This window comes from Gadus morhua, chromosome 21 (assembly GCF_902167405.1).
Source record: "Gadus morhua chromosome 21, gadMor3.0, whole genome shotgun sequence".
Taxonomy (NCBI): Eukaryota; Metazoa; Chordata; class Actinopteri; order Gadiformes; family Gadidae; genus Gadus; species Gadus morhua.
Window position 1 is genome coordinate 13,726,860 of NC_044068.1, and position 26,143 is coordinate 13,753,002.

At 49.0% G+C, this 26,143-nt stretch overlaps 1 protein-coding gene across 3 annotated transcripts in view; it reads right to left on the bottom strand.

Moving 5' to 3' along the window:
- The window catches only part of utrn (utrophin), a 171,244-nt gene that overhangs the window by 127,571 nt on the left and 17,530 nt on the right, over positions 1-26,143 (bottom strand). For all 3 annotated transcript variants that reach the window (XR_003974299.1, XM_030345001.1, XM_030345000.1), the window contains exons 9-33: positions 21,953-22,228; positions 19,963-20,144; positions 18,663-18,813; positions 18,303-18,422; positions 17,447-17,548; positions 16,888-16,995; positions 16,065-16,244; positions 14,814-14,992; positions 12,932-13,055; positions 12,670-12,778; positions 11,308-11,558; positions 10,885-11,053; positions 9,539-9,663; positions 8,378-8,515; positions 8,126-8,239; positions 7,841-7,996; positions 7,252-7,422; positions 6,462-6,653; positions 5,051-5,185; positions 3,326-3,475; positions 2,112-2,273; positions 1,713-1,844; positions 1,323-1,496; positions 603-758; positions 22-192 (exon numbers count right to left, since the gene is read on the bottom strand). Coding sequence is in view for 2 of the 3 variants with exons in the window: in XM_030345001.1 (XP_030200861.1) it covers positions 22-192; positions 603-758; positions 1,323-1,496; positions 1,713-1,844; positions 2,112-2,273; positions 3,326-3,475; positions 5,051-5,185; positions 6,462-6,653; positions 7,252-7,422; positions 7,841-7,996; positions 8,126-8,239; positions 8,378-8,515; positions 9,539-9,663; positions 10,885-11,053; positions 11,308-11,558; positions 12,670-12,778; positions 12,932-13,055; positions 14,814-14,992; positions 16,065-16,244; positions 16,888-16,995; positions 17,447-17,548; positions 18,303-18,422; positions 18,663-18,813; positions 19,963-20,144; positions 21,953-22,228 (3,927 nt within the window). In the remaining variant the exon portion in view is untranslated. The remainder of the gene's footprint in view (positions 1-21; positions 193-602; positions 759-1,322; positions 1,497-1,712; positions 1,845-2,111; positions 2,274-3,325; positions 3,476-5,050; positions 5,186-6,461; positions 6,654-7,251; positions 7,423-7,840; positions 7,997-8,125; positions 8,240-8,377; positions 8,516-9,538; positions 9,664-10,884; positions 11,054-11,307; positions 11,559-12,669; positions 12,779-12,931; positions 13,056-14,813; positions 14,993-16,064; positions 16,245-16,887; positions 16,996-17,446; positions 17,549-18,302; positions 18,423-18,662; positions 18,814-19,962; positions 20,145-21,952; positions 22,229-26,143) is intronic.

Below are 26,143 nucleotides of genomic sequence, written 5' to 3' on the forward strand. Positions count from 1 at the left end.
ACCCACACCCACAGTACTCACGTTAGCCCAGGCGACCTCGGCGTCGATCTCGGCGGGCATGTCTCCCGAGCTGTTCTTCTGCTGCAGCTGGGCGTCGTGGGTGGTCAGCCAGGCCTGCAGGGCGGCGCTCTCCTTGTGGAACTTCTGGGACAGCGACAGAGCCTTCTCCAGGTCCTGCTTGCCCTCCGTCACCTGGTCCGACGAGGACACGCCACAAGACAAGGAGGAACCTGAGCCTATGGCCAACCGACGACAGCCCTGGCATTGGCAGTGTCATTAATGTCATGCACTGGGGGGCGGCGGTGACCTCCCCGCATAGCGGCGTGATGTACATTTAATAAACATTCGATATCTGAGTGAACCACTTTAACCAGTAGAGGAACATTGAGATCACAAGTCTTGTTGAACACATCATGGAAGATATGCAGGATTATTCTCTCCTTTTTTTTTTATCATCATTGAAAAGACGATAGAAAACAAATAAACTATTACGGGAAGACATGTTAAAAACATTGAAGGTTAAGAAGTCTCAGATCCCATCCACTCAACATTGAGGGGGGTTGAGGGTGTGCAGCTGAAGCCGGGCCCCGGGGCCTCCGTACCTGGGCCCCCAGGTCGTTGTACAGCAGCTTGAGGGCCGTCAGCTGCTCGTCCATGGACTTGGGGTTCTCCGTCTGCTGCTTCTGCACGATCTGCCGGCCCGTCTTGATCACCGTCTCCACCTCTAGCTTCACCTCGCTCAGCAGCTTGTACAGTTTCTGCGCCCATGCACACATGAAACGGAAGAGTGAAGATGAAGGCATTGGGGGTGGGGTTGTGTGTGTGTGTGTGTGTGTGTGTCTGTGTGTGCGTGCGTGTCTGTCTGTGTCTGTGTGTGTCTGTGTCTGTATGTGTCTGCTCTGAGCAAACACTGTTTTTTGTGATCCTCACTTGAAAGCAACGACATTATGCTTATAGGTTCACGTCTAAATAAATCCAGTATCGATATCATCGCAAAAAAGAGTCTGCATTGCAGAGTTGGTATCCTCAAACGCCATCCTCAAGGTGTTGTCAACAGAACACTGCCACCTCTGTTGCATACTATTTTGGGTTACGTCCTGCCTCCGCCTCCCCTCTCCTAAGTATACGGAGCATCATGTGTGAACGCGTCCGACGCGGCTTATCTCCTGTTGTGTGCGTTGCATGTTTGATCATCTCCAGACCTGATTCTCCAGTTCATCCGGAGTTCATGTGTGAAAGGTCGGTAAGACTAAAAGCCTAAAATGCCGGGAAAATGGAAACATTGTCGTGAGGGTGGTCCATTGAAGCTCTCCCTCTCTCACCATGCAGCCGTTGAGGTGGGCCTGGAGGGTCTCGGGGTCGGAGGTGGGGGCGTCCAGGACGGGCAGCTCGGCCTGCGCCCCGTCCAGCACCCGCTTGCAGTCCAGCATGCGCTGCTCGAAGTTGGCCGGCTTCTGGAAGAGCTGGTACTTGGTGGAGATCTCCCTTAGCTTCCTCTGTGAGACACACACACACACACACACACACACACACACACACACGCACACGTCCATGAGACTTTTCAGGTAATTTTCTATCCAACAATAGCAAATATCTCTCTAAATTTAGAACACATATCATTGAAATAAATTACAAGCTACAAGTATGGTAGGCATTTATCTGAAAGTAGCGGGGGTTGGCCACCAGGGGGGGCTGCTGGTCGCTGTGTGTACCTGCAGCTGCTCCAGCATGGTGCCACTCCGGGCCGCCTTGCCCTCGGTGGCGGCGGGGGGCATGTTGGCCACGTTCCTCCTCTTCATGTCCTCCACCGTGGCCTCGTGGGCCGCGATCTCCACGCCGATGCTCTGCGCCCAGGCCCAGGGAGAGGAGAGGTGAGGCCAGGTGTCTACGCTTGCGTCTGTGTGTTTGTGTGCGAGCGTCTGTGTGTTCAAATATTTCCTTGTTTTCTGTCTGCTTGCGTGCGTCTCAATGCTGACCTTCTTGGCCCCCCCAGGACATTCTTTGAATGCTCACAAACGTTTCGATATGTGTATCAGGTGTACCTGCGTACCTTTAGTATTCAAATCAGTACCCAGCTCACCCAGCGGTGTCTGTACGGGTATCAGGGGTACCTGCGCCTCCTGCGGGAGCTGGAAGGCGTCCAGCCGGTCCGTGAGGTAGGAGGTCAGCGTGTGGTCCAGTTGGCCCAGGGCCTCCTGCAGCTCCTGCAGGGCCTGCTCGTTGTCCTGGAGGGTCTGCAGCTGCTGCTCCAGCCCCAGCTGACGGCTCGCCGCCTGATGTGGGGGGCGGGGGGGGGGGGGGGTCCACACGAAGCCGGTGAATCCGCTGACCGAAACCGTAAACTTCTGAAACCACCCTCGGAGGTGGTTTCAAATCTACCCGGTTTTGTTTTGGATTCGTGTGGACGCCTGAAACCGACTGAAACCGTAAACCATGACGTCATCGCCACACCACTCGACCCTCTAGCCAATGACTGTTGAGCCCGCGGAGTCTCACCCTTTATGCGCATGCTCGCCTCCTCTTCTTATTTATTTTTCTTCTGGATTTCCGTAGCAGAAGCAGCGCCTCTTATGGGCCTGGAATGTGTACTACAGTGTTTCTACAGATCTACTCGGTTTCGCTTGACTCCGTCTTTACGGAGATACTCCGAAACCGGATAGATCGAAACCGTAATGGTTTCGCCTGTTTCGGCTTCGTGTGGACGGGGCCTTAGAATAGTCCTTTTTTCTTGTTTGTATAATAGAGCGATTGGAGCGGTTTGCTTGTTTTGTTAATTGTACGCAATCACTTGAATGTGGCACTGTACTTATGGTACGCGGCTTTGGGCAGAAGGGTCAGCTAAATAAATGTTATGTAATGCAATGAGGACAGCCAGTGTTAACACTGCTGACCACCCCCCCCCCCCCCTTATGAGTGAGACAGAGGGAGGCGCCACAGAATAGCCCACAATAAAAAACGTGTTACTTCTAATGCAGCATGTCCAAGCAAGTCTAACTTTATTACCACGTAAAAGATCAAACGAGCGGCACTTTTCCGGGTCATTACCATCGAATGCCACAGTTTGTAAAAAAAGGTCAGCCCCATGGGAAAGTACATTAAAATATCATCATGCACGCACGCACGTTACGCATTAGACTGAAACCAAGCCCATCAAGGAACAGAAATAAACAAAACGAAAACAATATGCTATATTCGGAAATGTAGATCTGCCCCAATTAAACAGCCCTACATGAAGACAGACCCACAGACACATAGAAGGAGTTACAGAGACATAGGGAGACAGATGCAGAGACACCAAGGCACACACACACAGGCGGGGTCTGACCTGCTGGCTGAGCCGGTCGTAGCGAGAGTTGAAGGCCTCGAGCTTCTCGCTAATGAGCTCGTCCAGGATGCCTCCGTCGATCAGCGTCTGCCCCAGCTCCCTGATCTGACTGCGGTTGTCCCCGGGGTGGCGCAGCACGCCCTCCAGGGACTGGACGAGAGACACAGAGGACCAGAGAGAGAGAGAGAGAGAGAGAGACAAGAGATGGAAACCGAGGGAGAGAGAGTCAGAGATGGAAACAGAGGGCGGGGAACAGAGAGAGAGACAGACACACAGAGAGACAGATGGAAATAAGGACAGAAAGACAGAGTGACGCCAAGATAACAAAAAAAAGAGATGGAGAGATGGGGACAGAGTCAAAGAGACAGAATCAGGGAAAGTGGGAGAGCGATGGAGACAAAGAAAAAAAAAAGAAAAAATTAAATATAGAAATTATCAAAAAAATAACAAAAACACCGACTTTGTTTAACATCGGGGGAAGTAGAGGACAGGTTAAAATATGACATACACACTGAAACACGTATTGAACGGTAGGGACATGCAACAACGTCCATAGCACAACTTATACACAGACCTCCCTGTTCCGTTAACCTCTCTGTGGGCTGAGCCAAAAAGGTACCAAGTTGAATAGAACCGTCCAAAAATATGATATGCGAATGCGGAAAGACAAGCGACAGGAACGCGATAACAGGCAGAACAACGGTCCTCAGATGATAACTTTAACAACTTTAAATAACGGATGGACCCAATCTGGCAATCCTTTAAAGGGCGAGAGAACAGAAAGGGTCTGACAGGAGCCAACCAACACACAAATCACAAGTGAGTGAGGGAGGAAGAGGTGGGGAGAGAAAGAGGGGGGGGGGGGGAGTAAGAGAGGGGGTCAAAGAGAGAGAAGTGGGGAGGGAGAGAGAGCAGGGGGGGGAGACTATGTTCCCATCAGAAGATAGTAATTGTTTATGCAGCAGGGTCATAAAATAGACATGGGTCATAAATCAGACAGAGATATGCCGTGGCCACAAGGCACGCGCGCGCGCGCGCGAGAGAGAGAGAGAGAGAGAGAGAGAGAGAGAGAGAGAGAGAGAGAGAGAGAGAGAGAGAGAGAGAGAGAGAGAGAGAGAGAGAGAGAGAGAGAGAGAGAGAGAGAGAGAGAGAGAGAGAGAGAGAGAGAGAGAGAGAGAGAGAGAGAGAGAGAGAAGACAAGGAAGTAAAGAAATAGCCCAAGTGAAGGCGCAGGAGGAGGCAGGGAGCGTGGTGTGGGGGGCCAGGTGATGAGAGTGATTGTGACAGCCTGGCTGCGGGCCCTCGGCCGACATAGCAACCCAGAACAAGAAGAGGTCTGCCACTCACATGACACGTTCTTTCAGAATAAAAAGGGCTAGGAAATTCAAATCAGGGGCGCAACTATGCGCAAGAGCACCACATTTATGTGTAGGACAGTCTGTCCTTCGTAAGTGTCGGACACTTTCTGCACACATGAACGCCCTACATTTTGTGTGTGTGTGTGTGTGTGTGTGTGTGTGTGTGTGTGTGTGTGTGTGTGTGTGTGTGTGTGTGTGTGTGTGTGTGTGTGTGTGTGTGTGTGTGTGTGTGTGTGTGTGTGTGTGTGTGTGTGTGTGTGTGTGTGTGTGTGCGCGTGTGTGTGTGGATGTGTGTGTGTCTCTGCGTGTGCGTGTGTATGTGAGCGTGCCTGCGTGTGAGCGTGTATGTGTGTGTGTGCGTGCACACCTCCAGAGCTCGGTTGACAGCCTCGGTGCTCTCCGGGAGATCCTCAGTGGTCTGAAGGTTGGTCTCCAGGGTGCCCAGCCAGCTCTGCTCCATCTCCAGGTACTGGAGGAGCTCCATCCAACACGACCACACCTCCTGCGCAAGCGCACGCACACACACACACACACACACACACACGTTAATAAGTCCCATTTTGCAATTAACTATCATAGGATGTCGACGTAAAGTGAAAACGGACATTTTTTTTTGGTCACGGAAAACCTAATTACTTCTCCCCACGGAGAACCGAGCAAGAATCCTGGCATCTTCATCAGAACCATTGTCTGCATGCTGCGGTACAAAAAAGCACACACACCGAGTGCTCCTGAAGCCAAGCGTGTAATTTAAAACAAGAGGGCCAAAGTGACCAAGATGTCCAGGGATAACAAACGTCAGCCAGTAAAAACCGCCAGTGACTATGACCTCAGGGGAAAAGGGCTGCATCTTTTATAGACGTGCCAGTGTGCCTGTCAGTGTGTGTGTGTGTGTGTGAGCGCTCCACGTGCACGTGCGTACAAACAGGCCGGATCATGTGCGCTGCTGTCGCAGAGCATAAACACTGCGAGGCGAGCCACGTTCACACTTATAGCGACGTTTTAATGGAAGTCCAATGAATACAGTTTAAAGATAGAATTTGCAAACATATTTTACAAAGCACGGGGGATAACTTATTTATAATATGAGGCCAATGGTTGTCTAATAAAGAAGCTGAAACGAAAATATAAATAAAATTCCTTCTTGCCTGCACGACGAACCCTGTTCCTTTTATTCATATTATTTACTCATTATTCGCACAACAGATAACGCAGAACAGATCATCAGCAAGATGAGGCCTAAAAAAAAATGTTGTTTGGTTCCGGTTTCCGACCGACCCTGTCCATTTGTGTGCGACCCAAATTATTTTATGAGCTTTAAAAAAAAAAAAAAAAAAAAAAAGTTTTTTTTTTTTTTTGATGCAAACTATAATTACGTTTTTGTACAGCACCTCTTCATTCCGTCCAAGGATGAGCGCATTCTCTCGTTTATAAATGAAAAACAACCTACTTATCATTCGCTGCCGCTGGAAAAAATAAAATAAAAAAATAAAATAAATTCCCTACCTACCCATGACCTCAACTGACAACCAACAGGAACCAAACAACTCATGCTAATATGGCGTGCATATTGAAATGTTTCAGAACAATTTAGTCACAGGGGGTTATTTCTCATTTAAAAACCCTCCGCCAAGACATAACCTAGGCCAGATGTGGGAATCTGCATTTCAAACCTTTAAAGGTCTTACCAGCAGCCCTCTGAAATCCAATGACTTATCATAATTATAAAAAATAATTGGTGGTCCTTTTCAAACACAAACATACACATCTATGGTTACCTCCAATGTATGGCTCTTGCTCTTGAAGCGGTCACAGAGCTTGTGGTAGTTGGCCAGCACGCCGTCCAGCTCTGAGGTGAGCGCCTGTCCGCCTCCACCAGCAGGGGGCGACGTCCTGCTCACCAAGGCGTTGATGTTGTCCTTCAGGATCTTCACCCTCACCTCCTTCTGTAGCACGTCCTCTTTAGCCCTCTGTTACCGACACAGAGCAGGAGAGAGGTCACCTCAAACCCCTGCTGGGAGTTCTGCTGTATTACGCTCTAAAAGGGGTTTATTGCACTGTTTGTTCTGCAATAAGCCCTGTGAATCCCAGACATGGAAAGAGGGATTGATGAATTCTCAGCGCCTGCATCCACACATTTGCCGGACTTTAACGATTGCTTGAGCAACCAAAGGCTGACTGAGTGCAATAATTCATGACGATATTTTTTATTTATTTTGAGCCAAAAGTTTTTGCCCAACAGAATATTCCCCCTACACAACAGGGGGGTCAGCTCATACACCAGTAGTGTGGTAACCTGACATTGAGCATTTGAACGTAGGCCTTCACGGCCATTTAAAACCACTTCTACCCCTAATCCCTACAACTGAGCGAGGGAACAAACCACAAAAAAGTACAAGTGTTGCACCATCAAGCTTCTAATAAACAGCATCTGGACTGAGTTCAGAGCGACTATACAAAATCTAAAAGATTTCATGCAATTTCATCATCATCCTCCTCCTCCTCCTCCTCCTCCTCCTCAAGAAAAACAGAACCAGCATGCGTTAGATGCCCCGCTAGCCCTCAGACCTTCATCTCGTCCAGCGCCGCCTCCAGCTCCTCCGGGTTCTTGTACTCAAAGTCCCGCATGAGGAACTCCTCGTCCACCTGGCCCATCCACTCCTGCATCTCCGCCAGGTCCTTGCTCAAGTTCACCTGCCTCTCCTGCCGCTCCGCCACGCGCTCCTGTTGGCTCAGCAGCTGTAGGGAGGGAGAAGGAGGAGGTAGAGGAGGAGACGTCAACTCAGGAGTTTCGTCCCATGGGCCTGTGAAGCCCTTTGAGACTGTGATGAGAGGGTTTTCAAATAAAATGGACTGGACTTGTTACAGGGTTCGTTTCGCACTGCGTATGGCTTGCCAGTGTCTTTGTTTACCCCGAACGACATTGACTATCTAAACTCGTTATCTCGCTTTTAAAAGGATTGAATTATAAAGCAGTAGAAAACACTACAGTACACAGGGAATATCATTCATTAGGGAATCCAGACACTGAAAACAGTCAAAATATCGTGAATGGTTGTGAAGAAAACATTGTTGCACTTCATGCATGCACATAAAAATGTACCAAAGAATATACAAGAGTTTGACTGAAGTGCAGAAATCCTGCCCCTCTCCTCACCTGTTTGCTGAACACGTCCCACCTGGCCTGACACTGGTCCAGACTGTCCTGCCCCCAGCTGGTCAGACCAGGTACTGCCGCCCCTTGCACCGCGCACACATTCTCTCTCATCTGCTTCAACGAACTCTCCACTGACTCCATCTCATTGACATACTCCTGGAGGCCAGAGAGAGAGGACAACCAAACACATTCATCCAAATAAGGTAATGCACACAAAGGCCAACAGGGAAGCTCTTCATTCCCCTCTAAATATTTTGTAAACAAATACTTCTATCCTCCTCTGACCTTGCATTGGTTCAGCTCTTCCTGTAGCCTCTCCGCCTCGCCCTGCTTTGTGGCGTCCTGTGACATCAGTTCCTGTACAGCGTCCAGCCATCGCTCCACCTCCACCATGCGCACCTTCAAAAGACATCCATCAGCATCACATATTGATAGTTTCATCAAGTAGAGCATAGCATCAAGGTAAAGTTGGAAAGAAACTTTTCATAACAAGGCAACTCAGACACTTTTGGAGGGGGAAGGGGGTAGTTCCTTTACCTGATTGTCCTTCAAACTTCCAAGGATGCACTGCAGCGTGCTCAGCTCATCCCTGGCCCTGGAGGACAGCTGACTCCATCGCTGGGCCACAGCTGGATCCGAGGCCTTTTGGGTTTGCTCTATCTCTAAACACAGCACCTGAAATGGTTCAACAATATGTTTCAACTGCAGGGGCACTTGTGCCCTTTGATACTTTAAACCGTATTTTTCGCTTGTTCACATTGCAGTACAGGAGTTGCAATCCAACTATTGTTCGGAATCGATTGTAAAATGGATTACAAAAAAAAGCAACACATTTCATGCATTTGACCCGGCATAAACAACATGTTCTCAAGACTTGCAGGCAACACAGTCATCCAATGAAGGCGCCCTCCAGCCAAACGCTGTGAACGAGTCACGGCGTACTGATGCTGCCGCCAGCATGGAGCTCTGCTCTTGTTGTGTAGACGTGTTGCTGACTGACTGCCTGCCTGCCTGCCTGGCTGGCTGCATCTCCAGGAAAGGAGGGAGGGAGAGGAGCCATGCGGTGGGCTCTGCCACAAGGCCTGTAGGCACCGTGCCCAGAATGTGCCAAGCCCCTACTGTGCCAAAGGCCCCCCCCCCCCACGCCTCCACCCCTCCGGCACCGGGCCCTATCGGCCAAGATAACAAGGCCCGGGATCGACCCACATTCCACTGGAGGAGGCACAAGTGTGTGCAAACGCACGCATTGCCCATACACACACGCGCGCCCCGCATACACTCACATACCGACTTACACACACACACACACACACACACAGATGATTCCTCCTACTCTGTGGTTGGATACACTGCTAGGGGGAAGTGACTGTGAGAATAGGGCCCATTGTGTTCTGTGAAAAAGCATACACAAGTATGCACAACCTGTCCACCCACACACACACACACAGACGATCACACACACACACAGACACACACTCAGATGCTTGCGTCCCGGAAAGTGGCTGCAATGGAAACCTTTGTCCCAGCTCAGATGTCTACGGGCTAACCGGAACACAGGGGGACTCGTGTGAAAACAGTCAAGACAAGCGCTTCTCATCACATCCCAGAATGCACTGCAGTACCACATGTATTCCAGAGGAACAGGGGCGGGCTTTTGACACGCCCCAGCAGCATCATCCCCCACAATGCATCACTCACCTGCGCCCGCTCCACCGCGCTCTGAGTGGTGGGGATGTCGGTGACGCCGTCTTTGAGCGTGCCCAGTCGCTCTTCCAGGGCCTCCACGGGGTCCTCCTCCGCCTGTCTGAGCAGAGCTTGGAGCCCTGCCAGGGGGGGGGGGGGGGGGGGGGGGTAAGGGGAGGTTGGGGGGGGGGGGGGGGGGGGGGGGGTGAGTGAGGTGTAGAGCACGCTTAATTAGTAAGAGGACGATATTTTGTTTAGCAGTCGAGGCTGCCAGCAGGGGGCAGTACTGTGCTCTGGAATTCCCTCTGAGCACAGGGCACCGCGTGTGTGTGTGTCTATGAGCATTTCAGTGTGTGTGTGTGTGAGAGGGAGAGAGAGCATATATTTGGCCTGTTTGACAAGTCCTGTCTCATCTAAGAGGGCCATAGATAAGTTCTTATAACCAGCGCTGGCCCATCCATTTCAGCAGCTTTCAAATACCCGGCTAAAGCAAAACACATTGGTGGGCAGACCCCACTTCTCCAGCTCCAAGTCTTTAAAGTCAGAAGGCCTCCACCCTTGGCCAAGCTGAATAAGGTCCTATTCATTGGATTATTTATGAATAATAGTGCCTTTCTGCTACTAGACCTCCGTTTGTGTGTATTTTTCAATTTTTATGTTCTTTCTTTTGTCAGGCGATATGATCGTTACATATTCTGCTTTGTTGAGTGAGAGCCAGAGCCAAAGACTTGAGCACCGACAAAATAGGGTTCCCGGTTCCTCATTAAACCCTTAGTTATAAAAAAAGAGTCTCACACACACACACACACACACACACACACACACACACACACACACACACACACACACACACACACACACACACACACACACACACACACACACACACACACACACACACACACACACACACACCTCAGATCTCCCTTTACAAAAAGGGAGATTTTTGTAAGACAGGAACAGGCATATATATTCCACGAGAAAAAACAATGACAGCTTGTTTTCCCCTGAACTTCTTCCCCTCAGTATTAGTTCCACGAGACAGCACTGGCACTGAGACAGGATCCTGAACTTAAAACACACACGGTTTGTTTACATGAGGTTGTAGGAGCCATATAAGGGCACCATCCATTACCCGCCGCTAGCCAAAGGCTCCACATAAACTCTGCTGTCTATTTCCAACGACTCCACGCTTACGAATTGGAATCGGTGGATCTCAACAATAAACCACTCGAGATTGCTCGGAGGGCTTTCTGCTCCGTGTTAAAACCAGGTGGTTCATCTGGGCTTTTATGCACCTCTAGCACGCAGAAGGGGGTGTGCAAGGTTTTATGCGTTGAAGATGTTTTTCTTGCCGCTACCTTGGTCCAGGTCCTGCTCTCTGCGGCGTAGCTGCTGGAGGGTGGAGGAGTGGTGGGCCGACACCACCACCGATGTGTCTCTGAGTGCGGGCGTGGCCCCCAGAGAGCCCGCCTCTGCGGACAGCTGCTCCAATCGCGCGCCGAGCTCGCCGACCTGTCCCAATCGGGACTGAGGGAGACAGTGATGGAGGTGAGGGGAGTAAAAACAGCAATTGGGACTCTTAATTATTTTTATCCTTAAGTGTGCAATTGTAATTTATATTTTTAGGAATTTTTCCATTGTATTTAGTATTGTGCCTCCAAATAAAGGGTTAGGCTAATGAATCACATCCCCCCCCCCCCCCCCCCCCCCCCCCCCCCCCCCCCCCCCCCCCCCCCCCCCCCCCCCCCCCCCCCGTGCCAGAGCCCCGTCCGGAGACTGACCTGACACTCTGCGTGGAGCAGGTTGAGCCCTTCCTGATCGGGGGGCTCCCGGCCGTCGGCCCCGGTGGTCCGCAGCCAGCCGTCCTGCTCCCCCAGGGCCCCGTCCACCAGCGCCAGGGCCTCCCCCAGCTCCCCCAGCCTGCTCTGGACCCGCACCCGCTCCCTGGCCGCCTGGAGCTCCCGGGAGCAGGCGTCCCGCTGGGCCTGGAGCAGGTCCACGTCCGAGCGCAGGGAGTCGGCGCTCGCGCCCTCTGTGGTGGACAGAGAGGGACCAGTGAGACGGACACACAGAAACTTTTTAGAATAGTGCTGTGATTTTTCTGTTTACGCGTTTGAACTGATAATTGTTGCGTGCTCGCACGCTCGAGGGAGCCTGAAAGCGGTCGGAGGCCATTAATGGCTGCCACTGCTTTGTTGTTGTTTTCATGGGCACCATGGCAACACACAGCGCTTTTGAAACTCGGTGGAATGACCCGACGGACAGAATGACGGACAGGATGAAAACAAGGACGGATATAACCACTTCACTCACTAATTGAATAATGCTCATCGTTCTACTAAACGTTTATTTCTCTAAATTTCAAATCCACTTAAATATAGTCCAGCCCCCAGAACCTCATGGTATGAATGTAAACAAAAAGCTACCAATAGACCAAGTACAACAAGAGTGTTTGAGCAAGATGGAACAGTACTGTCCCTCCAGCCTTGGCTGCCTCCCCAACAGAGTAAACACATAACACCTCAAGAGCTGCTTTATTTCACACAGGGCAGTCATGTGATGTCAGCAACCTTGCTGCTTGTCAGCTTTTACCACCTTACCTGCACATGTGCATGCACGTGCACGCGCGCACACACACACACACACACACACACACACACACACACACACACACACACACACACACACACACACACACACACACACACACACACACACACACGCGCGCACACACACACGCGCCTGCGCGCACACGCGCCTGCGCACACACGCGCACACACATGCGCCTGCGCGCACACGCGCCTGCGCACACACGCGCCTGCGCACACACGCGCACATGTCAAGTTTATTAGCAAACACAATTGAATGCCAGTAATAATGGGCTGGCTTATTAAAAAAATCAGCAGCAATGGAAAAGCAGTAAAAAATTATACATATATCTTCACAAGACAAAGTCAATTAATAGTGGAGTGGAAGATGGATAATGGCCAACGGTCAATATCTAGCAGGAACAGCCAAGCGTTTGCATGGACCAGGTCTGTAATCATCTCGCTCTCCCTGGAGGGCCAAGACTCCATCGGACTCCTTAAATGGCAGTCGGGCACCAAAAGGAAGAAAAAAGGAATCTCTCTTTGGCGTCCTACCTCTTTCCAGCTGGTCTACCAGGCGCCGCCCCTCATGAGTCACTTGGCCAATCAGAGCCTCCTTGGAGGCCAACTGCAGCTCCAGAGACTGTTGATTGGACAACAGAGACTAACGTCGAACACAATACTTTAGAGTTACTAACAGTTTTATTCCATCTCATGATAACGTTGAGCCCCACATGCAATATATCTCTTTCTTAAACATTTTGCTTGCATTACTTTTAAATGAGAGCTCCCTGTTTAACCCGGGCGCTGGCTGTACCTTCATGTCGCCGTGCAGCTCTGCGGGGTCGCCCGGCGCACTGGTGTGCACACACCCCAGGGTCTGGGCGGAGGAGGTCCACGTTGTCATCCAGCTCAGCAGAGCAGACAGGTTACCTTCCAGCCTACCGAAGACAGCGACGGGGTGGGACAGAAGGGTACATCGTAAGCAGGTTGTCTCGGTGCTCAGACAGCGGATGAGGTGTGTGTGAGTGAATGAGTGAGTGAGTGTGTGTGCAAGTCATGAATAATGAATGAGAACAAGACTAGACATAACATGTAGCTAACCTAATTACTTAATTTACAGATTATTTACTTTCATCTTAATTATTTATTTAGCTACCTACATTACAGCATACCCAAATTAAACATCTCTCACCTAATGACAACACCCAGCCATCTCTAACATAATACCTTAACTTTTCCATCTGTAACCTAATGTCTAAACCAAAACATTCCTTACCTTAAACCTTAGGTAAGGTAACCCCAGCTCTAACCCCAGCTGTTTAGAGCTGGCTAGAGCTTAACCAGCTCTAACCTAATGGCTAAACTATACCATCCCTACCTAATACCTAACCTTAACCATCTCTAACCTAATTCCCAAATGTAAAAGGTACAACATGTAACGTTGACACAGAGCATTTAAAAGAGGTATTTATGTCCAAATTCAGAGTACAGGAAGAGTTCTCTCTGCCCGCCCCCTCCTCCCCGGACTAGGAGCCCACGTGTGGGTCCGGGTTGAGGACACTGAACGACGATGACAAGCCGTGTGGAATCAATACGTTTGCAATTTATTTATTCTTTGCAAAATGTAAACCAGGTGACGTGAAAACCTTTCACATGCGACTCAAAGATGAACCCGTGTCTCAGCGCGGCGGACGAGGACGATGCTTTTAGGTTGGGTAGAATCGAGCAGACTCTCGGGTGACCCAGTTTGTTTGCTTGCTTCGATGACTGCAACACGTTGAGTTTGAGTTCCAATTTGTTCATGTCTGGCAACTCGGGGTACTAATAATAACACGCAGGCCAAAACAAAAACAAAAACAAACATTCTGGACCGGAACAGAAATTTCAAAGGGGAACATGCCGAGTGCAGCTTTGTTGTTGACGAAGCCAGTAATTCGACTTAGCATATTTCCTTCATCTCCGGTGAAATATCATGGTCATTAGTTGATTAAGTACAGTCAATTTGTTATACATTGTAGCATTAACCATCCCTAAGCCAAAACCCAATTATCCATATATTACCCGGCTTAATGCTGTAGAATGCTCCATAAATTTGAATGGGCCTTCCCAATGTTCGGCTGTCAATTATTTTTGCAAAATTGACCATTGCTAAGCATAATTGACCGCCGTCAAAGAAAGTGGATTTTTTGCCTCTGATTCACGCCTTACGTAGTACCTCACAAGGAGTCCGGTAACTTATCAACCCCAGCGTATTCTGTTGCCAACCGACATCAGCTGAGCTGAAGCGCTCAACGTCTTTGGATAACTATTTCTCTACTGAGCAACACTATGAATGGTACAAAATAGATTGTAAAAAGTGTGAAGATATCTTTTTCGTTTTGGCAAGTAGCCATGAAATAAGCGGGGTTATGTATAGAACGCCGGTCATATTTCTAAATTAATCTCCTTCAGGGCGAAGCAAGACGGTTCGCCCTGTCTGGGCTTACATTTCTGATAGTGACCGGTGTTTATACAATATCCCTTACGTAACCTAATACCTAAACTTGTGTCTTACTTGCTTTTTGCTTTGTGGACAGCTGGTTTGAAACTCTTGTCTGTCTGTGTGTGTCTGTGTGTGCGTCTGTGTGTGGGTCTGTGTGTGCATGTCTGTGTCTCTGTGTGGTGTGGTGTGGAGCATGTGAGCGTGCGTTTCTTACTCCAGTCTGTCTTCCACATCGGTCTCCATCATTCTTTTCTTAGCGGGCTGGGCTGAGTCCTGGTCGACAAACGAGGATGATGATGATGATGATGATGATGCTGCTGCCATGGCAACCGTATCCACAACGTACTGTCCTTCCACCTCAGTCCCCCCGGAGCTGGCCACGGCCTCCATTACCTAGGGAAGGGGTGTGAGAAAACAGGACATAACAAAACGCACCAAGATTAACCAAGAATCAAGCAGGTCAGTGCATGATGAAGACATCACGTATAACCAGGGTTGGAGCATAAATCAATATTAATATCTACCGCGATAAAATCAGCTGTGATAATGGTGTTATATTTCATTCCTACTCCATCCGGACTTCATAGAACCGTAGTTACATACGTAACTATAGATATATCTTTTTTAAATACATTATTGTGTGTGTGTGTGTGTGTGGATGATGGCTGGTTTAATCAGCCTCATCCGGCAGAGTCTGATTGGAATCTGGGGCTGGGTTAGACTGCCCACCTGTTGCACATTGAGTAATCGGTGTGCAACAGGTTCAACCAGCCGTCAGCACACGCGGTCAGGGAGCTCCCCGGATGGCAGCAGAGCACCCTTGCCATGTTCATTAACATGACTAACAATAAACCGGATTTAAAACCACCACCCCTGTGACCTACGTTCAGAGGTGCCCAAAATAACTCACCTAGGTGGAGTGGAGTTAAAGACTAACCCTAACCCAAATAATAAACATTTAACAACATCAGTCACAGCATCAGTCACTCTGCTCAGAGCCCTGAGTCAGTGCAATGCGATGAAGAAGAATACAATGGACTACGTCAGTGTGTATGTACGTAGTACCCCACAAACAAACTGAGGGAAAACCGAGCATGGAAATCCCAGGACTCTGAGGATAGCAAAATGAGGGCTCCTGACCGGGGCTAGTTGACGCATGTTTGTGGCCCCTCCCACTCAGAACAACTTTCAACTGCCACCTGTGTGGAGTAGAGAACTAGAAAACCCCTTCTGAAAGTTTCATCCAATCGCAAATGAGGCTTTTCAGTAGAATAGGGGAAAAAAGGCGTGATTCCAAGAAAAATGATTGGGACGGCTGGATCCAAAATTGTTGTTCCATTCACACACACACACACACACACACACACACACACACACACACACACACACACACACACACACACACACACACACACACACACACACACACACACACACACACACACACACACACACACACACACACCTGGAAGGAGCAGTCCTCCAGCGTCTGGACCAGGCTGTCCCATCTCAGGGTCAGGTCTTCGGTGGTCCCCTGAATGGTGGCCCCGGCGGCGGGGCTCCGCAGCAGCGACTCCACGTCCTGCCCGGCCTCAGACAGCTGGTCCAGGGTCCGCCGCTTCAGCTCCATGTCCTCCTTCAGGCTCTGGAGCACAAGGGGAACGACACAGGGCTCAACACTCAAGACTAGGGTGGGTTCCCTCTACACCACTGGCTCCCGTCCTTCGACTCGAGGTGGACCGTCATGAAGACGCTTCAACTGAAACGCAAACGGCAAACCAGAGATGCATACACGGATGATAAAAGAGTGCCAGTTTATACTGGAAGAAGGTCGTGGGCTTTGGGAAACAGGGGAGAGAAAAAGTGGTCAGCGCTGCTTATGTATATATATTTAGTAACCACAAATCAACAAAAAACATCGATGGTACCCCACGACAATAAATAACAAGATGGAATGAAAAAAAGCATTATTTGTGAAATGCCATGTATCTACAAATTTTTGAACTGATTGTAAAGGTGTCTTTTTCCAGATTAATAGTTAGGTAAACCTTACAAAACTTCTAAGTAGAGGTATGAGTCAATGGTTAATTTTCAAACGTTGTTTTATTCAAGTTTAACAGATGATATATCTGATATATCTGATTGTTAAATGTAATTCGCTAGAGCTTGACCTTTTAAAAAGCAAGCCAACGCTGTAAGAAGCACTAAGAAGGGATGTCTTGTCTTGTATCATAAACTATACGTGTATTTCCTTTGGTGTATACCATTCAACGTCAATAGTTCCTTACCGCTAGCCTCCTCACGTTGGCGTTCATCTCACTGTGGTCCTTGAAGCTGCTGGTCTGGACATCACCCAATGCTTGCTCTTTCTCCGTCAGCCATGCGCTGAAGAAGCTCTGAGAGAAGAGAGAGGGGAGATCATCAAAACACGAGCAGTCCCATCCGTCATGAACATCATCACCAGTGAATGGAAAGTTAGAAGTTCACTTTTATGAGGCTGACTTCTTTCAAAGTACAAAGTCCATTAAATTACAAAAGAGTGGAATGGATGTCGACCGCCATCGAGTTTGAACGGCATTCAATCAGTGAGAGGGAAAGATTAAAGATGTTCAAAAGCTGAGCCGTCGTCCAAGATTTTGATTGAATGCACGTTAGGTGGCTCCATCACCTTGCTCCATGCATGCGGACGAGGACTAGAGTGCTGCCTTTAAGGAGGATGATAATGCTATAGCATTTTTTTATAATAATGAAAGTGCAATAGTTGGATAGGATTAATCCATCATCATAGAGAAATTAAAAGGGAGTGCGTGAGTTTGCGTGCGTGTGCGCATGTGTGTGTGCGTGTACCTGGTCTTCCAGGAGCTGCTGCCACACCAGAAGTACCTCTTGCAGCTTGTGCCAGCGCTCCTCGGTCCAGCGGCACACGGCCGCCCAGCGCTCCCCAAGGGACTGACCACAGAAACACAGCAGGTCAGGGCCACAGGTAGGGCGTGGCTACACTAATCAACCATTTATAAACAGACGTTCATGCAGTAGTTAGCACGAACTCATAGTGAACTAATGGTCCAGTGATAGTGAGCTGGTTGCGTTCATCTTGTCTGATGGTGTTAACTTTGGGGTGTGGAGTTCATACTGACCAGTCACAAGGGAATTAGGTTATAAATTATTTAATAGGGTTACGGTTAACCCTTTAGGAGGTTCACCCTTAGGGGGGTGCTTATTACTGCATTGGCTAATTAATGGTTAATTACAGCCTAACTGGCTGTGCAACTTTGTGACGCCAACTAGCCTAGTTGAGCTGGCTGGGTGGCGAGAGGGGGAAGGGTTTGGGAGTGACGATTGTATGATTCTTGGAGAGGGGTACAGGCTCGCTAGAAAATAATGTATGTCTTACTTTGTGTTAAGATCTGTTTATATTGGTAACATTATTGAAAACCATATCTATAAGCATTGACTAGATATGTCAAAGTAATTGTTAGCTAAAATAGAGTAGTTGCAATGTTACACTTTGAGACTGTAAACCAAAACATTTATAAACCTAAAGAAATAATCAAATAAAAAAGTATAAAAGTTAGGTTAAGTCTAGTTCATTCATTTTCTTTAACTTATTTGACCTTTAATTTATAAGTAGGCTATTTAATTGGCTATAATTTGGTTGATATTAAGGGTCTTGGAATACAAAGGAAAATGAAAATCATCGTACTTGTAGTTGCTCCTCCAGGGCAGCGGTGGCGCTCTCGCCACTGTTCTCATCCACCACCACAACCATGTGAGTCAGAGAGTTGACCTTCACCTGCTCCGCCTCCAGGTCATTCTGCAGCTCCTGGCCGGAAAGGGAATCCACACAAAAAGCTTGTTATCCGGTCACAGGGAGCCTCCTGCTGATTCAGTGGAAGTCTGTACATGAAGGCCAAGGAGCGATTCATCCTTTTCATTCATCAATGTGCAATACTTTAGGCCTTTCCGAACTGATTCAGCCTCTTTCATGTACAGTTTCTAAGGCAAATTTAACCCATCAACAGCAGCCTGACAGGCCGGACCAGCCAGGTAGTGGTGGCCTTACTTTATGCAGCTCTATCTGCTCCTTGTAGCCGTCCACGTCACCCGCCACCGGCTCCGACTCCATCTTCTTGATGCGGTCCTCCGTCTGCGTCAGCCAATCAGAGAGCTGCTGCAACTGCTGCTGCTGCAGATCCATCAGGACCTCGTGAAGTCTGGGATAGGGAGACAGAGACCGAGGTTGGTAGAGAGATGGAGAGGAACAGAGTCAGTATATTAGAAAGGTAGCATGACATTTGTAGCACAAGTTAAAAGAGGTTACAAAGTGTCAAAGCACTCATTCATTTCTCTCTATTTGTTGAAGATAATTCATGACATCGTGTCAACAGTAGCTGTGCATGCTGTACACAATATTTACCTCGTAGCAAATAACTCTGGGCAACGATGTAGCCAAAGCACCGTGATGGACAAGTCAAGGCAAGCACACAACCCACAACACAACCACCCAAAAGGGCACCCACAGGCACAGTAAGTCATGCTGAACAAATTGTCATGTGGATCGTATGAATGAGACCCATAATCCGGTGTGTATTTAAGTGTGTGTGTGTAAGTGTATTTTGGTTTGTGTGTGTGTATTTTGGTATGCGTGTGTGTGTGCGCGTGTGTGTGTGATTTTGAGTGTGAGTGGGTGTGAGTGTGTGTGTGGAACATTGTAAACTTCTACAATAGATTGCGTTCCAGACCGGGTAATTACTGGAATGTCTAATAAAAGCTTAGTTAAATATGTGGCACTTTCATGGAGCGCACATTCCCTGGAGTATTTTGAAGATTGCCTCATAAATCTCAAAGCATCGTAGACACAGCAGGAAAGGCAATGATGCTGCTGGCGGTGTGTGTGCGCCTGTGTGTGTGTGCGCTATCTTATGTGTGTGTGTGTGTGTGTGTGTCTGCGCATGTGTGTTAGTGTGTAAATGTGTGTGTATGTACGTCCAATTTTTGCATGTGAGTTTGTGTTTGCGTGTTTTTCTCCATGTGCTTGATTGTGTGTGCGTGCGCATGTGTTTATGTGTGTAAATGTGCACGTTAGCATGTTTATGTGTTTCTTTGTCCATCTTTGTGAGCCTGTGTGCATGTTTGCGTGCACGTGTGTGTGTGTGTGTGTGTTTTTTTGTGAGCGAGTGTGCATGTGTGAGAATGTGCATGTGCGTGCGTGCATACGTGCGTGTCTGTGTATGTCTGCGTGACAGAGTTCATGTTTTGACATGTATTTGTGAATGAGTGCCTGTGCACGTGCGCCTGTTTACGTGTACGGGCACGTGTGTTCGTGTGTGTGTGCGTGCGTGTGTGCGTGCGTGTGCGTCCACCTGGCCTGCCGGTCCATGCTAGCCACGCGGAGGCTCTCCCAGCGGGAGTTCAGCAGGGTCATCTGCTCCCTGATCTCGTCCTCCTCCTCCACCGCCAGGTTGCCCTGGGCGATCAGCTGGTTGCCCGCCTGAAGCACATTACCCACGCTGCTCTGGTGCGCCGTCAGCTCCATCATGAAGGCCTGGCAGGGGGGGGGCACCGGGGAAACGTTGAGGTGCAAAATAGGAACCAGCGGTATACATCGGATATGTTACCAAACTTTTTGACTCATGAACTGTGGGTTCACGTTGTGTTGTGATTCGCTGCGTGGTGGTTCTGCTCCGTCGTCGCTACCCTTGAGTCAGTGGCGAAGCCTCAACATGTGTCCCATGTGGACCCATCTTTCCTGTGCTTGAGGCAGAAGTTCGGGATTTGTCAACACCGGGCCCTGTTTTCCGAATTCTTTTGGTCGACTGCAGAGTTTTCAAATTGGTCCAGTATTGGGGGGGAACGCTGCAGGCGTAATCCGGCAGAAAACAGCTGCAATATAATTCTTTGTGGCAATTACGGGACGTGAATGTACTTGGTCTTGAAGTGTTTGTTTTTGCCACCGACAGGCTCATATTGTGTTCTGTCATTATGGAAAGGATCCCAGAAAATGTGTTAGAAAAACAAGCAGTTTTCGAGGGGGTACACTAGCGGGGGGTAATTGCTCCAAAACATAACACTGCAGCATGTTTTGGTGGATTGAGGGTGCAGTGTTCTTGCTCAATACCAACAGATTTCAATAAAGTGTGTGTGCATTAGTCCCTTAGACCCAGAATGATCCGAAAACACGGTCCTTTCGGAATAATCCCCAAATTGTCCTTAAAGCAGACATAACCTGATTTCTTATAACACACAGCCCATTCACGACGTGTGTGCGTGTGCGTGTGCGTGTGTGTGTGTGTGTGTGTGTGTCAGCTTCAACACAACATCTGCCTCCATAGCTCGCGGTGCTAGCACCTTATTATGTCAATTGGCCAATTGAAAGTGATTGCACACAACAGGAAGGCAAGAAGGGGGAGATCTAGGGTGTTTGTAACCCCCCACCCCTCTAAAAGAAAGGGGGTCGCTGTCTAGGGGTTTGGTATATCAATATAAAGCCATGCCCATGAGTGTCACTCAATCGACCTGTTTGTCTTCTCCGAGTGCTCTTGACACATTAGGCTTCAACACTTTAGCCTTGTGGCTTTAGGGAGAAGGCGGCCGGCTTAGTGGGCAGAGGTAACAACACCAATCAAACAGGCCGCAGTGAAGGTGGGCTTTTTGTCCCCTGGAAAAGCCAGGCTTTTTAAAAAATAAAAAGAGGCTTTGGGCCTCGCTGCTTTCACTGCTCTCAACTTCTTTCCTTTGGCCTGGATTCCAAATATTAAACTCCAAAGGGAATTTAAGCCCAGGGAATTCTCTCTCTCTCACTGTGTGTGTGTGTGTGTGTGTGTGTGTGTGTGTGTGTGTGTGTGTGTGTGTGTGTGTGTGTGTGTGTGTGTGTGTGTGTGTGTGTGTGTGTGTGTGTGTGTGAGAGAGAATACCAGGCCGTGCAACAAGCCCTCCTTCTCCAGCCCTTATCAAGGAAACTAAGCAGTGGGCTGGCGCACTGCATAATGCCTCGCTCTGCTGTTCCAAACTGAATTCCAGACATTCCCCGTGCGTTGGGATCATGTTCCATAGGATCCAGGGCCTCCTATCTACGGCACAACGCTGCCTTCCATCTCACTCACCGCTCCTGCACAACACGAGATTACTGGCAGGCATAGTTCCTAAACTACATTTCACCGTTATCCATATCATTTTGGATTTCTTTTTGCATTTTTATGCTTTATTATAGAATGAGATGAGAGGAAGGTATGGGAGCAAAGGACCAGGGGAAGTATTTGAACCCGGGTAGCTATGTTCAGGACTGAGCCTACGTGTCTCCTCCTCTGAGCCTACGTGTCTCCTCCTCCTCCTCCTCCTCCTCCTCCTCCTCACCTCGTGCGTGTGGAACTGGTCCTTGACCTCCTCCACGTCGTCCGACACCTCGTCCTGCATGTGCAGCGTGTCCTCGGCCGACAGCAGCCAGGTCAGCACCTCCTCCAGCGTGGCCTGGTAGCTGTCCAGGTCCACCTCCTGCAGGATCCCCTCCTCCTCCTCTTCCTCGTCCTCCTCCAGCGCCTCCTCCACCTCCACCTCCACCTCCTCGCCGCCGTACTCCATCGAGAGGCCGGGGCCACCCCCGGCCTGCTCCGTCGGAGCCCAGCCCAGGCCCTGGGAGAACAACGGAATAAGGTTGTTTTTGTTGTTGTTTTTGTTGTGGTGTTACTGGTGGAACTTTGCAGACATAGCGGCGGTGTTCCTAGAGGGTAGTAAGTGGGGTGCAGTTGGGAGTTGTATCCATTTGAAAGTCGGCAGTGTTTTAGTGAGCTGAAGTGACTGGATATGAATTGGCTTGAGGAAATGGACGACCAAAATGAACAACTGAAGCTTGGTCCACAAGCAGGACAGAAAACAACTAAATTAGAAGAACTTGATCGCTAATCACTATTTGAGCGATCAAATAGTGAGTTGAGTGTGTTGAGTGTGAGTTGAGTGTTGAGTGTGTAATAGAGGTTGAGTGTGACATCACTCAACCTCTCATACACACACAATAAAAAACACAGACTCACACACACACACTTGATAAGCTATTATATAGACAGAGGGATAGAAACGAAGTGACACACACACACACACACACACACACACACACACACACACACACACACACACACACACACACACACACACACACACACACACACACACACACACACACACACACACACACTTCTGAGCAATAGGTGACCAGAGTCCATAGACACAGTGAGTCTACAGACTACACAGGAGGCATGTCGCAACACAAACCAGACCCAAGACCTCCCCATGCATTTTGATCTACATCTCCAGTGTCAGCCAAACAACAAGTGCTTCTTTTAAATAGCAGTGAGCCATCTGGGAGCAGCAGCAGTCTGGTCTGTTGGGTTGGCGAGGCACCAGGGACGGCCCTGCCCGGCCCTGGGGAGGAATACATCCAGCAGCAGGTCTTTGGACACTGGGAGGCGGGGCCCCGCGGCCAGCACGCCAGGTCTGCCTACATTCCAGGGATAGCGCAAAATATAAAAATATCAACGGTTGGGGTGAGGCTTGTGACGGGCTGTGTAGGGCACTGCACTGCTCGACGGAACAAGACACGCGCTAAGTAAATGCTGCTTTGGAACAGACGTCTAGGTTTTTTCCGCAATGCTTGCAATACCCATTCACTTCGGTTGAGGCAATTAGACCGTCCGCTGGGGGAAACACAAACCCCTTGAAGGGTTGACTGGGCGAAACGACAGCCAGCTAAACAGAAGCCCTGTCCAATACACCCGCTTCTTACTTTTGGGTAACCTTTAATCTCAAGAGATTGCGAGTGAAGAAAGGCTCTCGGGCTGAGCTGTCACTACACCGGCGGGGTAATTGAGAGGAGTGCGGCAGGGAGGTGCTGACAAGCTCTCCGCATCCAGGTGGGAGGGGGGGGGGGGGGGAAAGGGAGCGGACTTGAGCCTTCAGCGTAGAGCAGGGGTCTCAAACTAGCGGCCTGGGGGCTAATTGAGGCCTGCGGGACGATATTTTGTGGCCCCCTACATGACATCAAAGTTTAGTGTTAGTGCAGCCCGCGCGTTGTTGTCAAACACACATTTTTGCTGAGTGGCTTGTGATAAGGGGACCAGATGTCCCGGTTTTGCCGGGACAGTCCCAATTTTGAGTTGCGTGTCCTGAGTCGCGACCAAAGCCAAAGGACGCTAAAATGTAACGGATTCCACCAAACGCTATGAAATGTCCCTTGTTGTCAGCGATTACATGGCCAACGTGATCTAATTATAGCCTGATCCTTAACTTAGATTGGGTCAGTTGTGCTTCTTTTTTTTTTGTTGAATACTTGGTGCGGCCCAGCCTGACCCAGACTCTACCTCCAGCGGCCCCCAGGTAAGTTGAGTTTGAGACCCATGGCGCAGAGCAATGAGCTGTCGGCTCGTCCCCGTACGGTAGGATAAATGGTAGGGTGATAGTGGTAGAGCGGGGGCTGGAGGAACGATATGATCTTTCCCCATCAGGCTACTCAGGAAGGAACGGGCCGCGCTCAATACCGGGGCCGAGTCGCTCGGAAAGGCTGAGTGAAGTGGGAGCGGTTGGGGTACAACTAGAGGGCTGTCATTAATTAAGGCTCGGAGAAAACATTCAGTTCATCTCTCCCTCAGAGCCAGCCTAAGAGAGGGGCTTGATTCTTGACGAAACCATAATGCAGCCATTTATTTTATTTGTTAACCTCCTTTGTGTTGTACTTAGTCTTACGCCTGCCATTTCCTTAAAAGGGATTCCTGCAGCAATACCGAACCTTATTGTAGGAGCAAAATCAAAGATGACACCAGGCGCTTTGGAAATGTCAAATAAAGAGGATATGAAGACTCAGAAACTGACGACAGGCGCCTCAGAAGGTCAGATATATGGTGGAGAAAAACAATAAATCATCCTCAGATTGGGGAATAGGTCGCATTGTTTCTGCGCAGCCGAACGAAAGTGATCACCCGTCGAAAACACCCCCTGACATTTGAAGGCATTCTGAGATAAGTCGTCCACATGTTTGTACAGGCTTTTGTCAAAGAGCGTTTGCTGCAAGGGGAGAGGGCAGTATGAAGGAGAGAATCAACAGGAGAAAGGAGTCATGTGAAGGATTAGAGGAGGGTTGGACAAGAACGACTGAGACCGAGCAATCAACTGTTTTGGTATTCTGGTCAATGGCTGGTAAAACCAGAATCGCAGCATCACTCACTCACAAAACAGACATAAATAAAACGTAGCATGATGAGCACCAAACCACATTGTTCATTCCAAAACAACGTTCCGACGTTCTACAAGTACCAGAAGTCTGTTATAAATGAACTCTTCTTCACATGAAGGCCAAACGGCAGAAAGCAGCGAATGATCTCCATCCATTCGTCCGTCTACACGTCCACTCACATTACGGTGTCGGTGCAGCTGACAGAAACTACTGTGTTTCAGAGTTTGAGGAGGTAGACTATATAATCAGTGAGGGCGGGGGTTCAGACCATGGCTGCACAGACTCTATCCAAGGCTGGGTTTATTAGCCGAGATGTGTATTAATATAACTGACAGTTTCCATATTCCATAAGACATTCGCTAGGTGTCTAGTGCATGAATCCCTCTATGATAAGGTTGTGGTTACTGTATGAAAAAAAGTGGATCCGGTTGTCGATGACTTGAAGAAGTGACCGTCCCAGCAGTAGGCCCATCTGCCCGCGTGGGGACCGTGCCCTACTGTTGTTAACAACAAAGAAAGCCTTCATGAATCCCATCCACTCCCCGCGCCAACCACACCCCTCCCTCCACTCCCCATTTCCATCTCGCTACCACAAGCATTACGCATCACTTCCTAGTGGGGGAAGAGGAAGTGCGCCAGGAAAATCAAATCCTTGTTGGACCAATCAGAGAGCGCCGTCTCACACAGACTTTTTCCAATCGGCTTTCCAAACGGCGTGTGAAGCATTTGCAAGCGGGCATTTGGAAAGGGAGAGAGACGGAGAGAGAAAGGAGAAGGAAAAAGAGATTGAGAAAGAGAAAAAACGGTAGAGGTGTTTTGGGGACATACCGACACTCGCCATGGAAACATCTCTGGAAAGTGAGTATTGGAACTAGCTATTCTCCACGGGTGCACGTGTGTTTGAGGGGGGTATGCTAACATCTGGCGGAGCCTGCTAAGTAGAGCCCGACCGATAAAGGATTTTTAGGGCCGATACCGATACAAATATTTGGTGATTTAAAAATCAGATATATACGGCGAATATATGAAACCATTCATTAATCGGCCATTATAAATGCCGATACCGATAGCTTGGAAAATGCCTAATATCGGCTGATAATATCGGCCCGCCGATAAATCGGTCGGGCTCTACTGCTAATAATCCTCAGGCCGATGTGGAAAAGCTACGTTTTCAACAAGTGGCAGCAGGTTCACGGATCATCACATCACTGGAAAGAATTGAATAATGCCCAAATGTATCAGGCTATTCAAACAAGAAATTTGTGCATTGGAGTTGAATAGGTGCAGAGAGTACAGTTGTATGCAAAACGGGAATGTTTGCATTG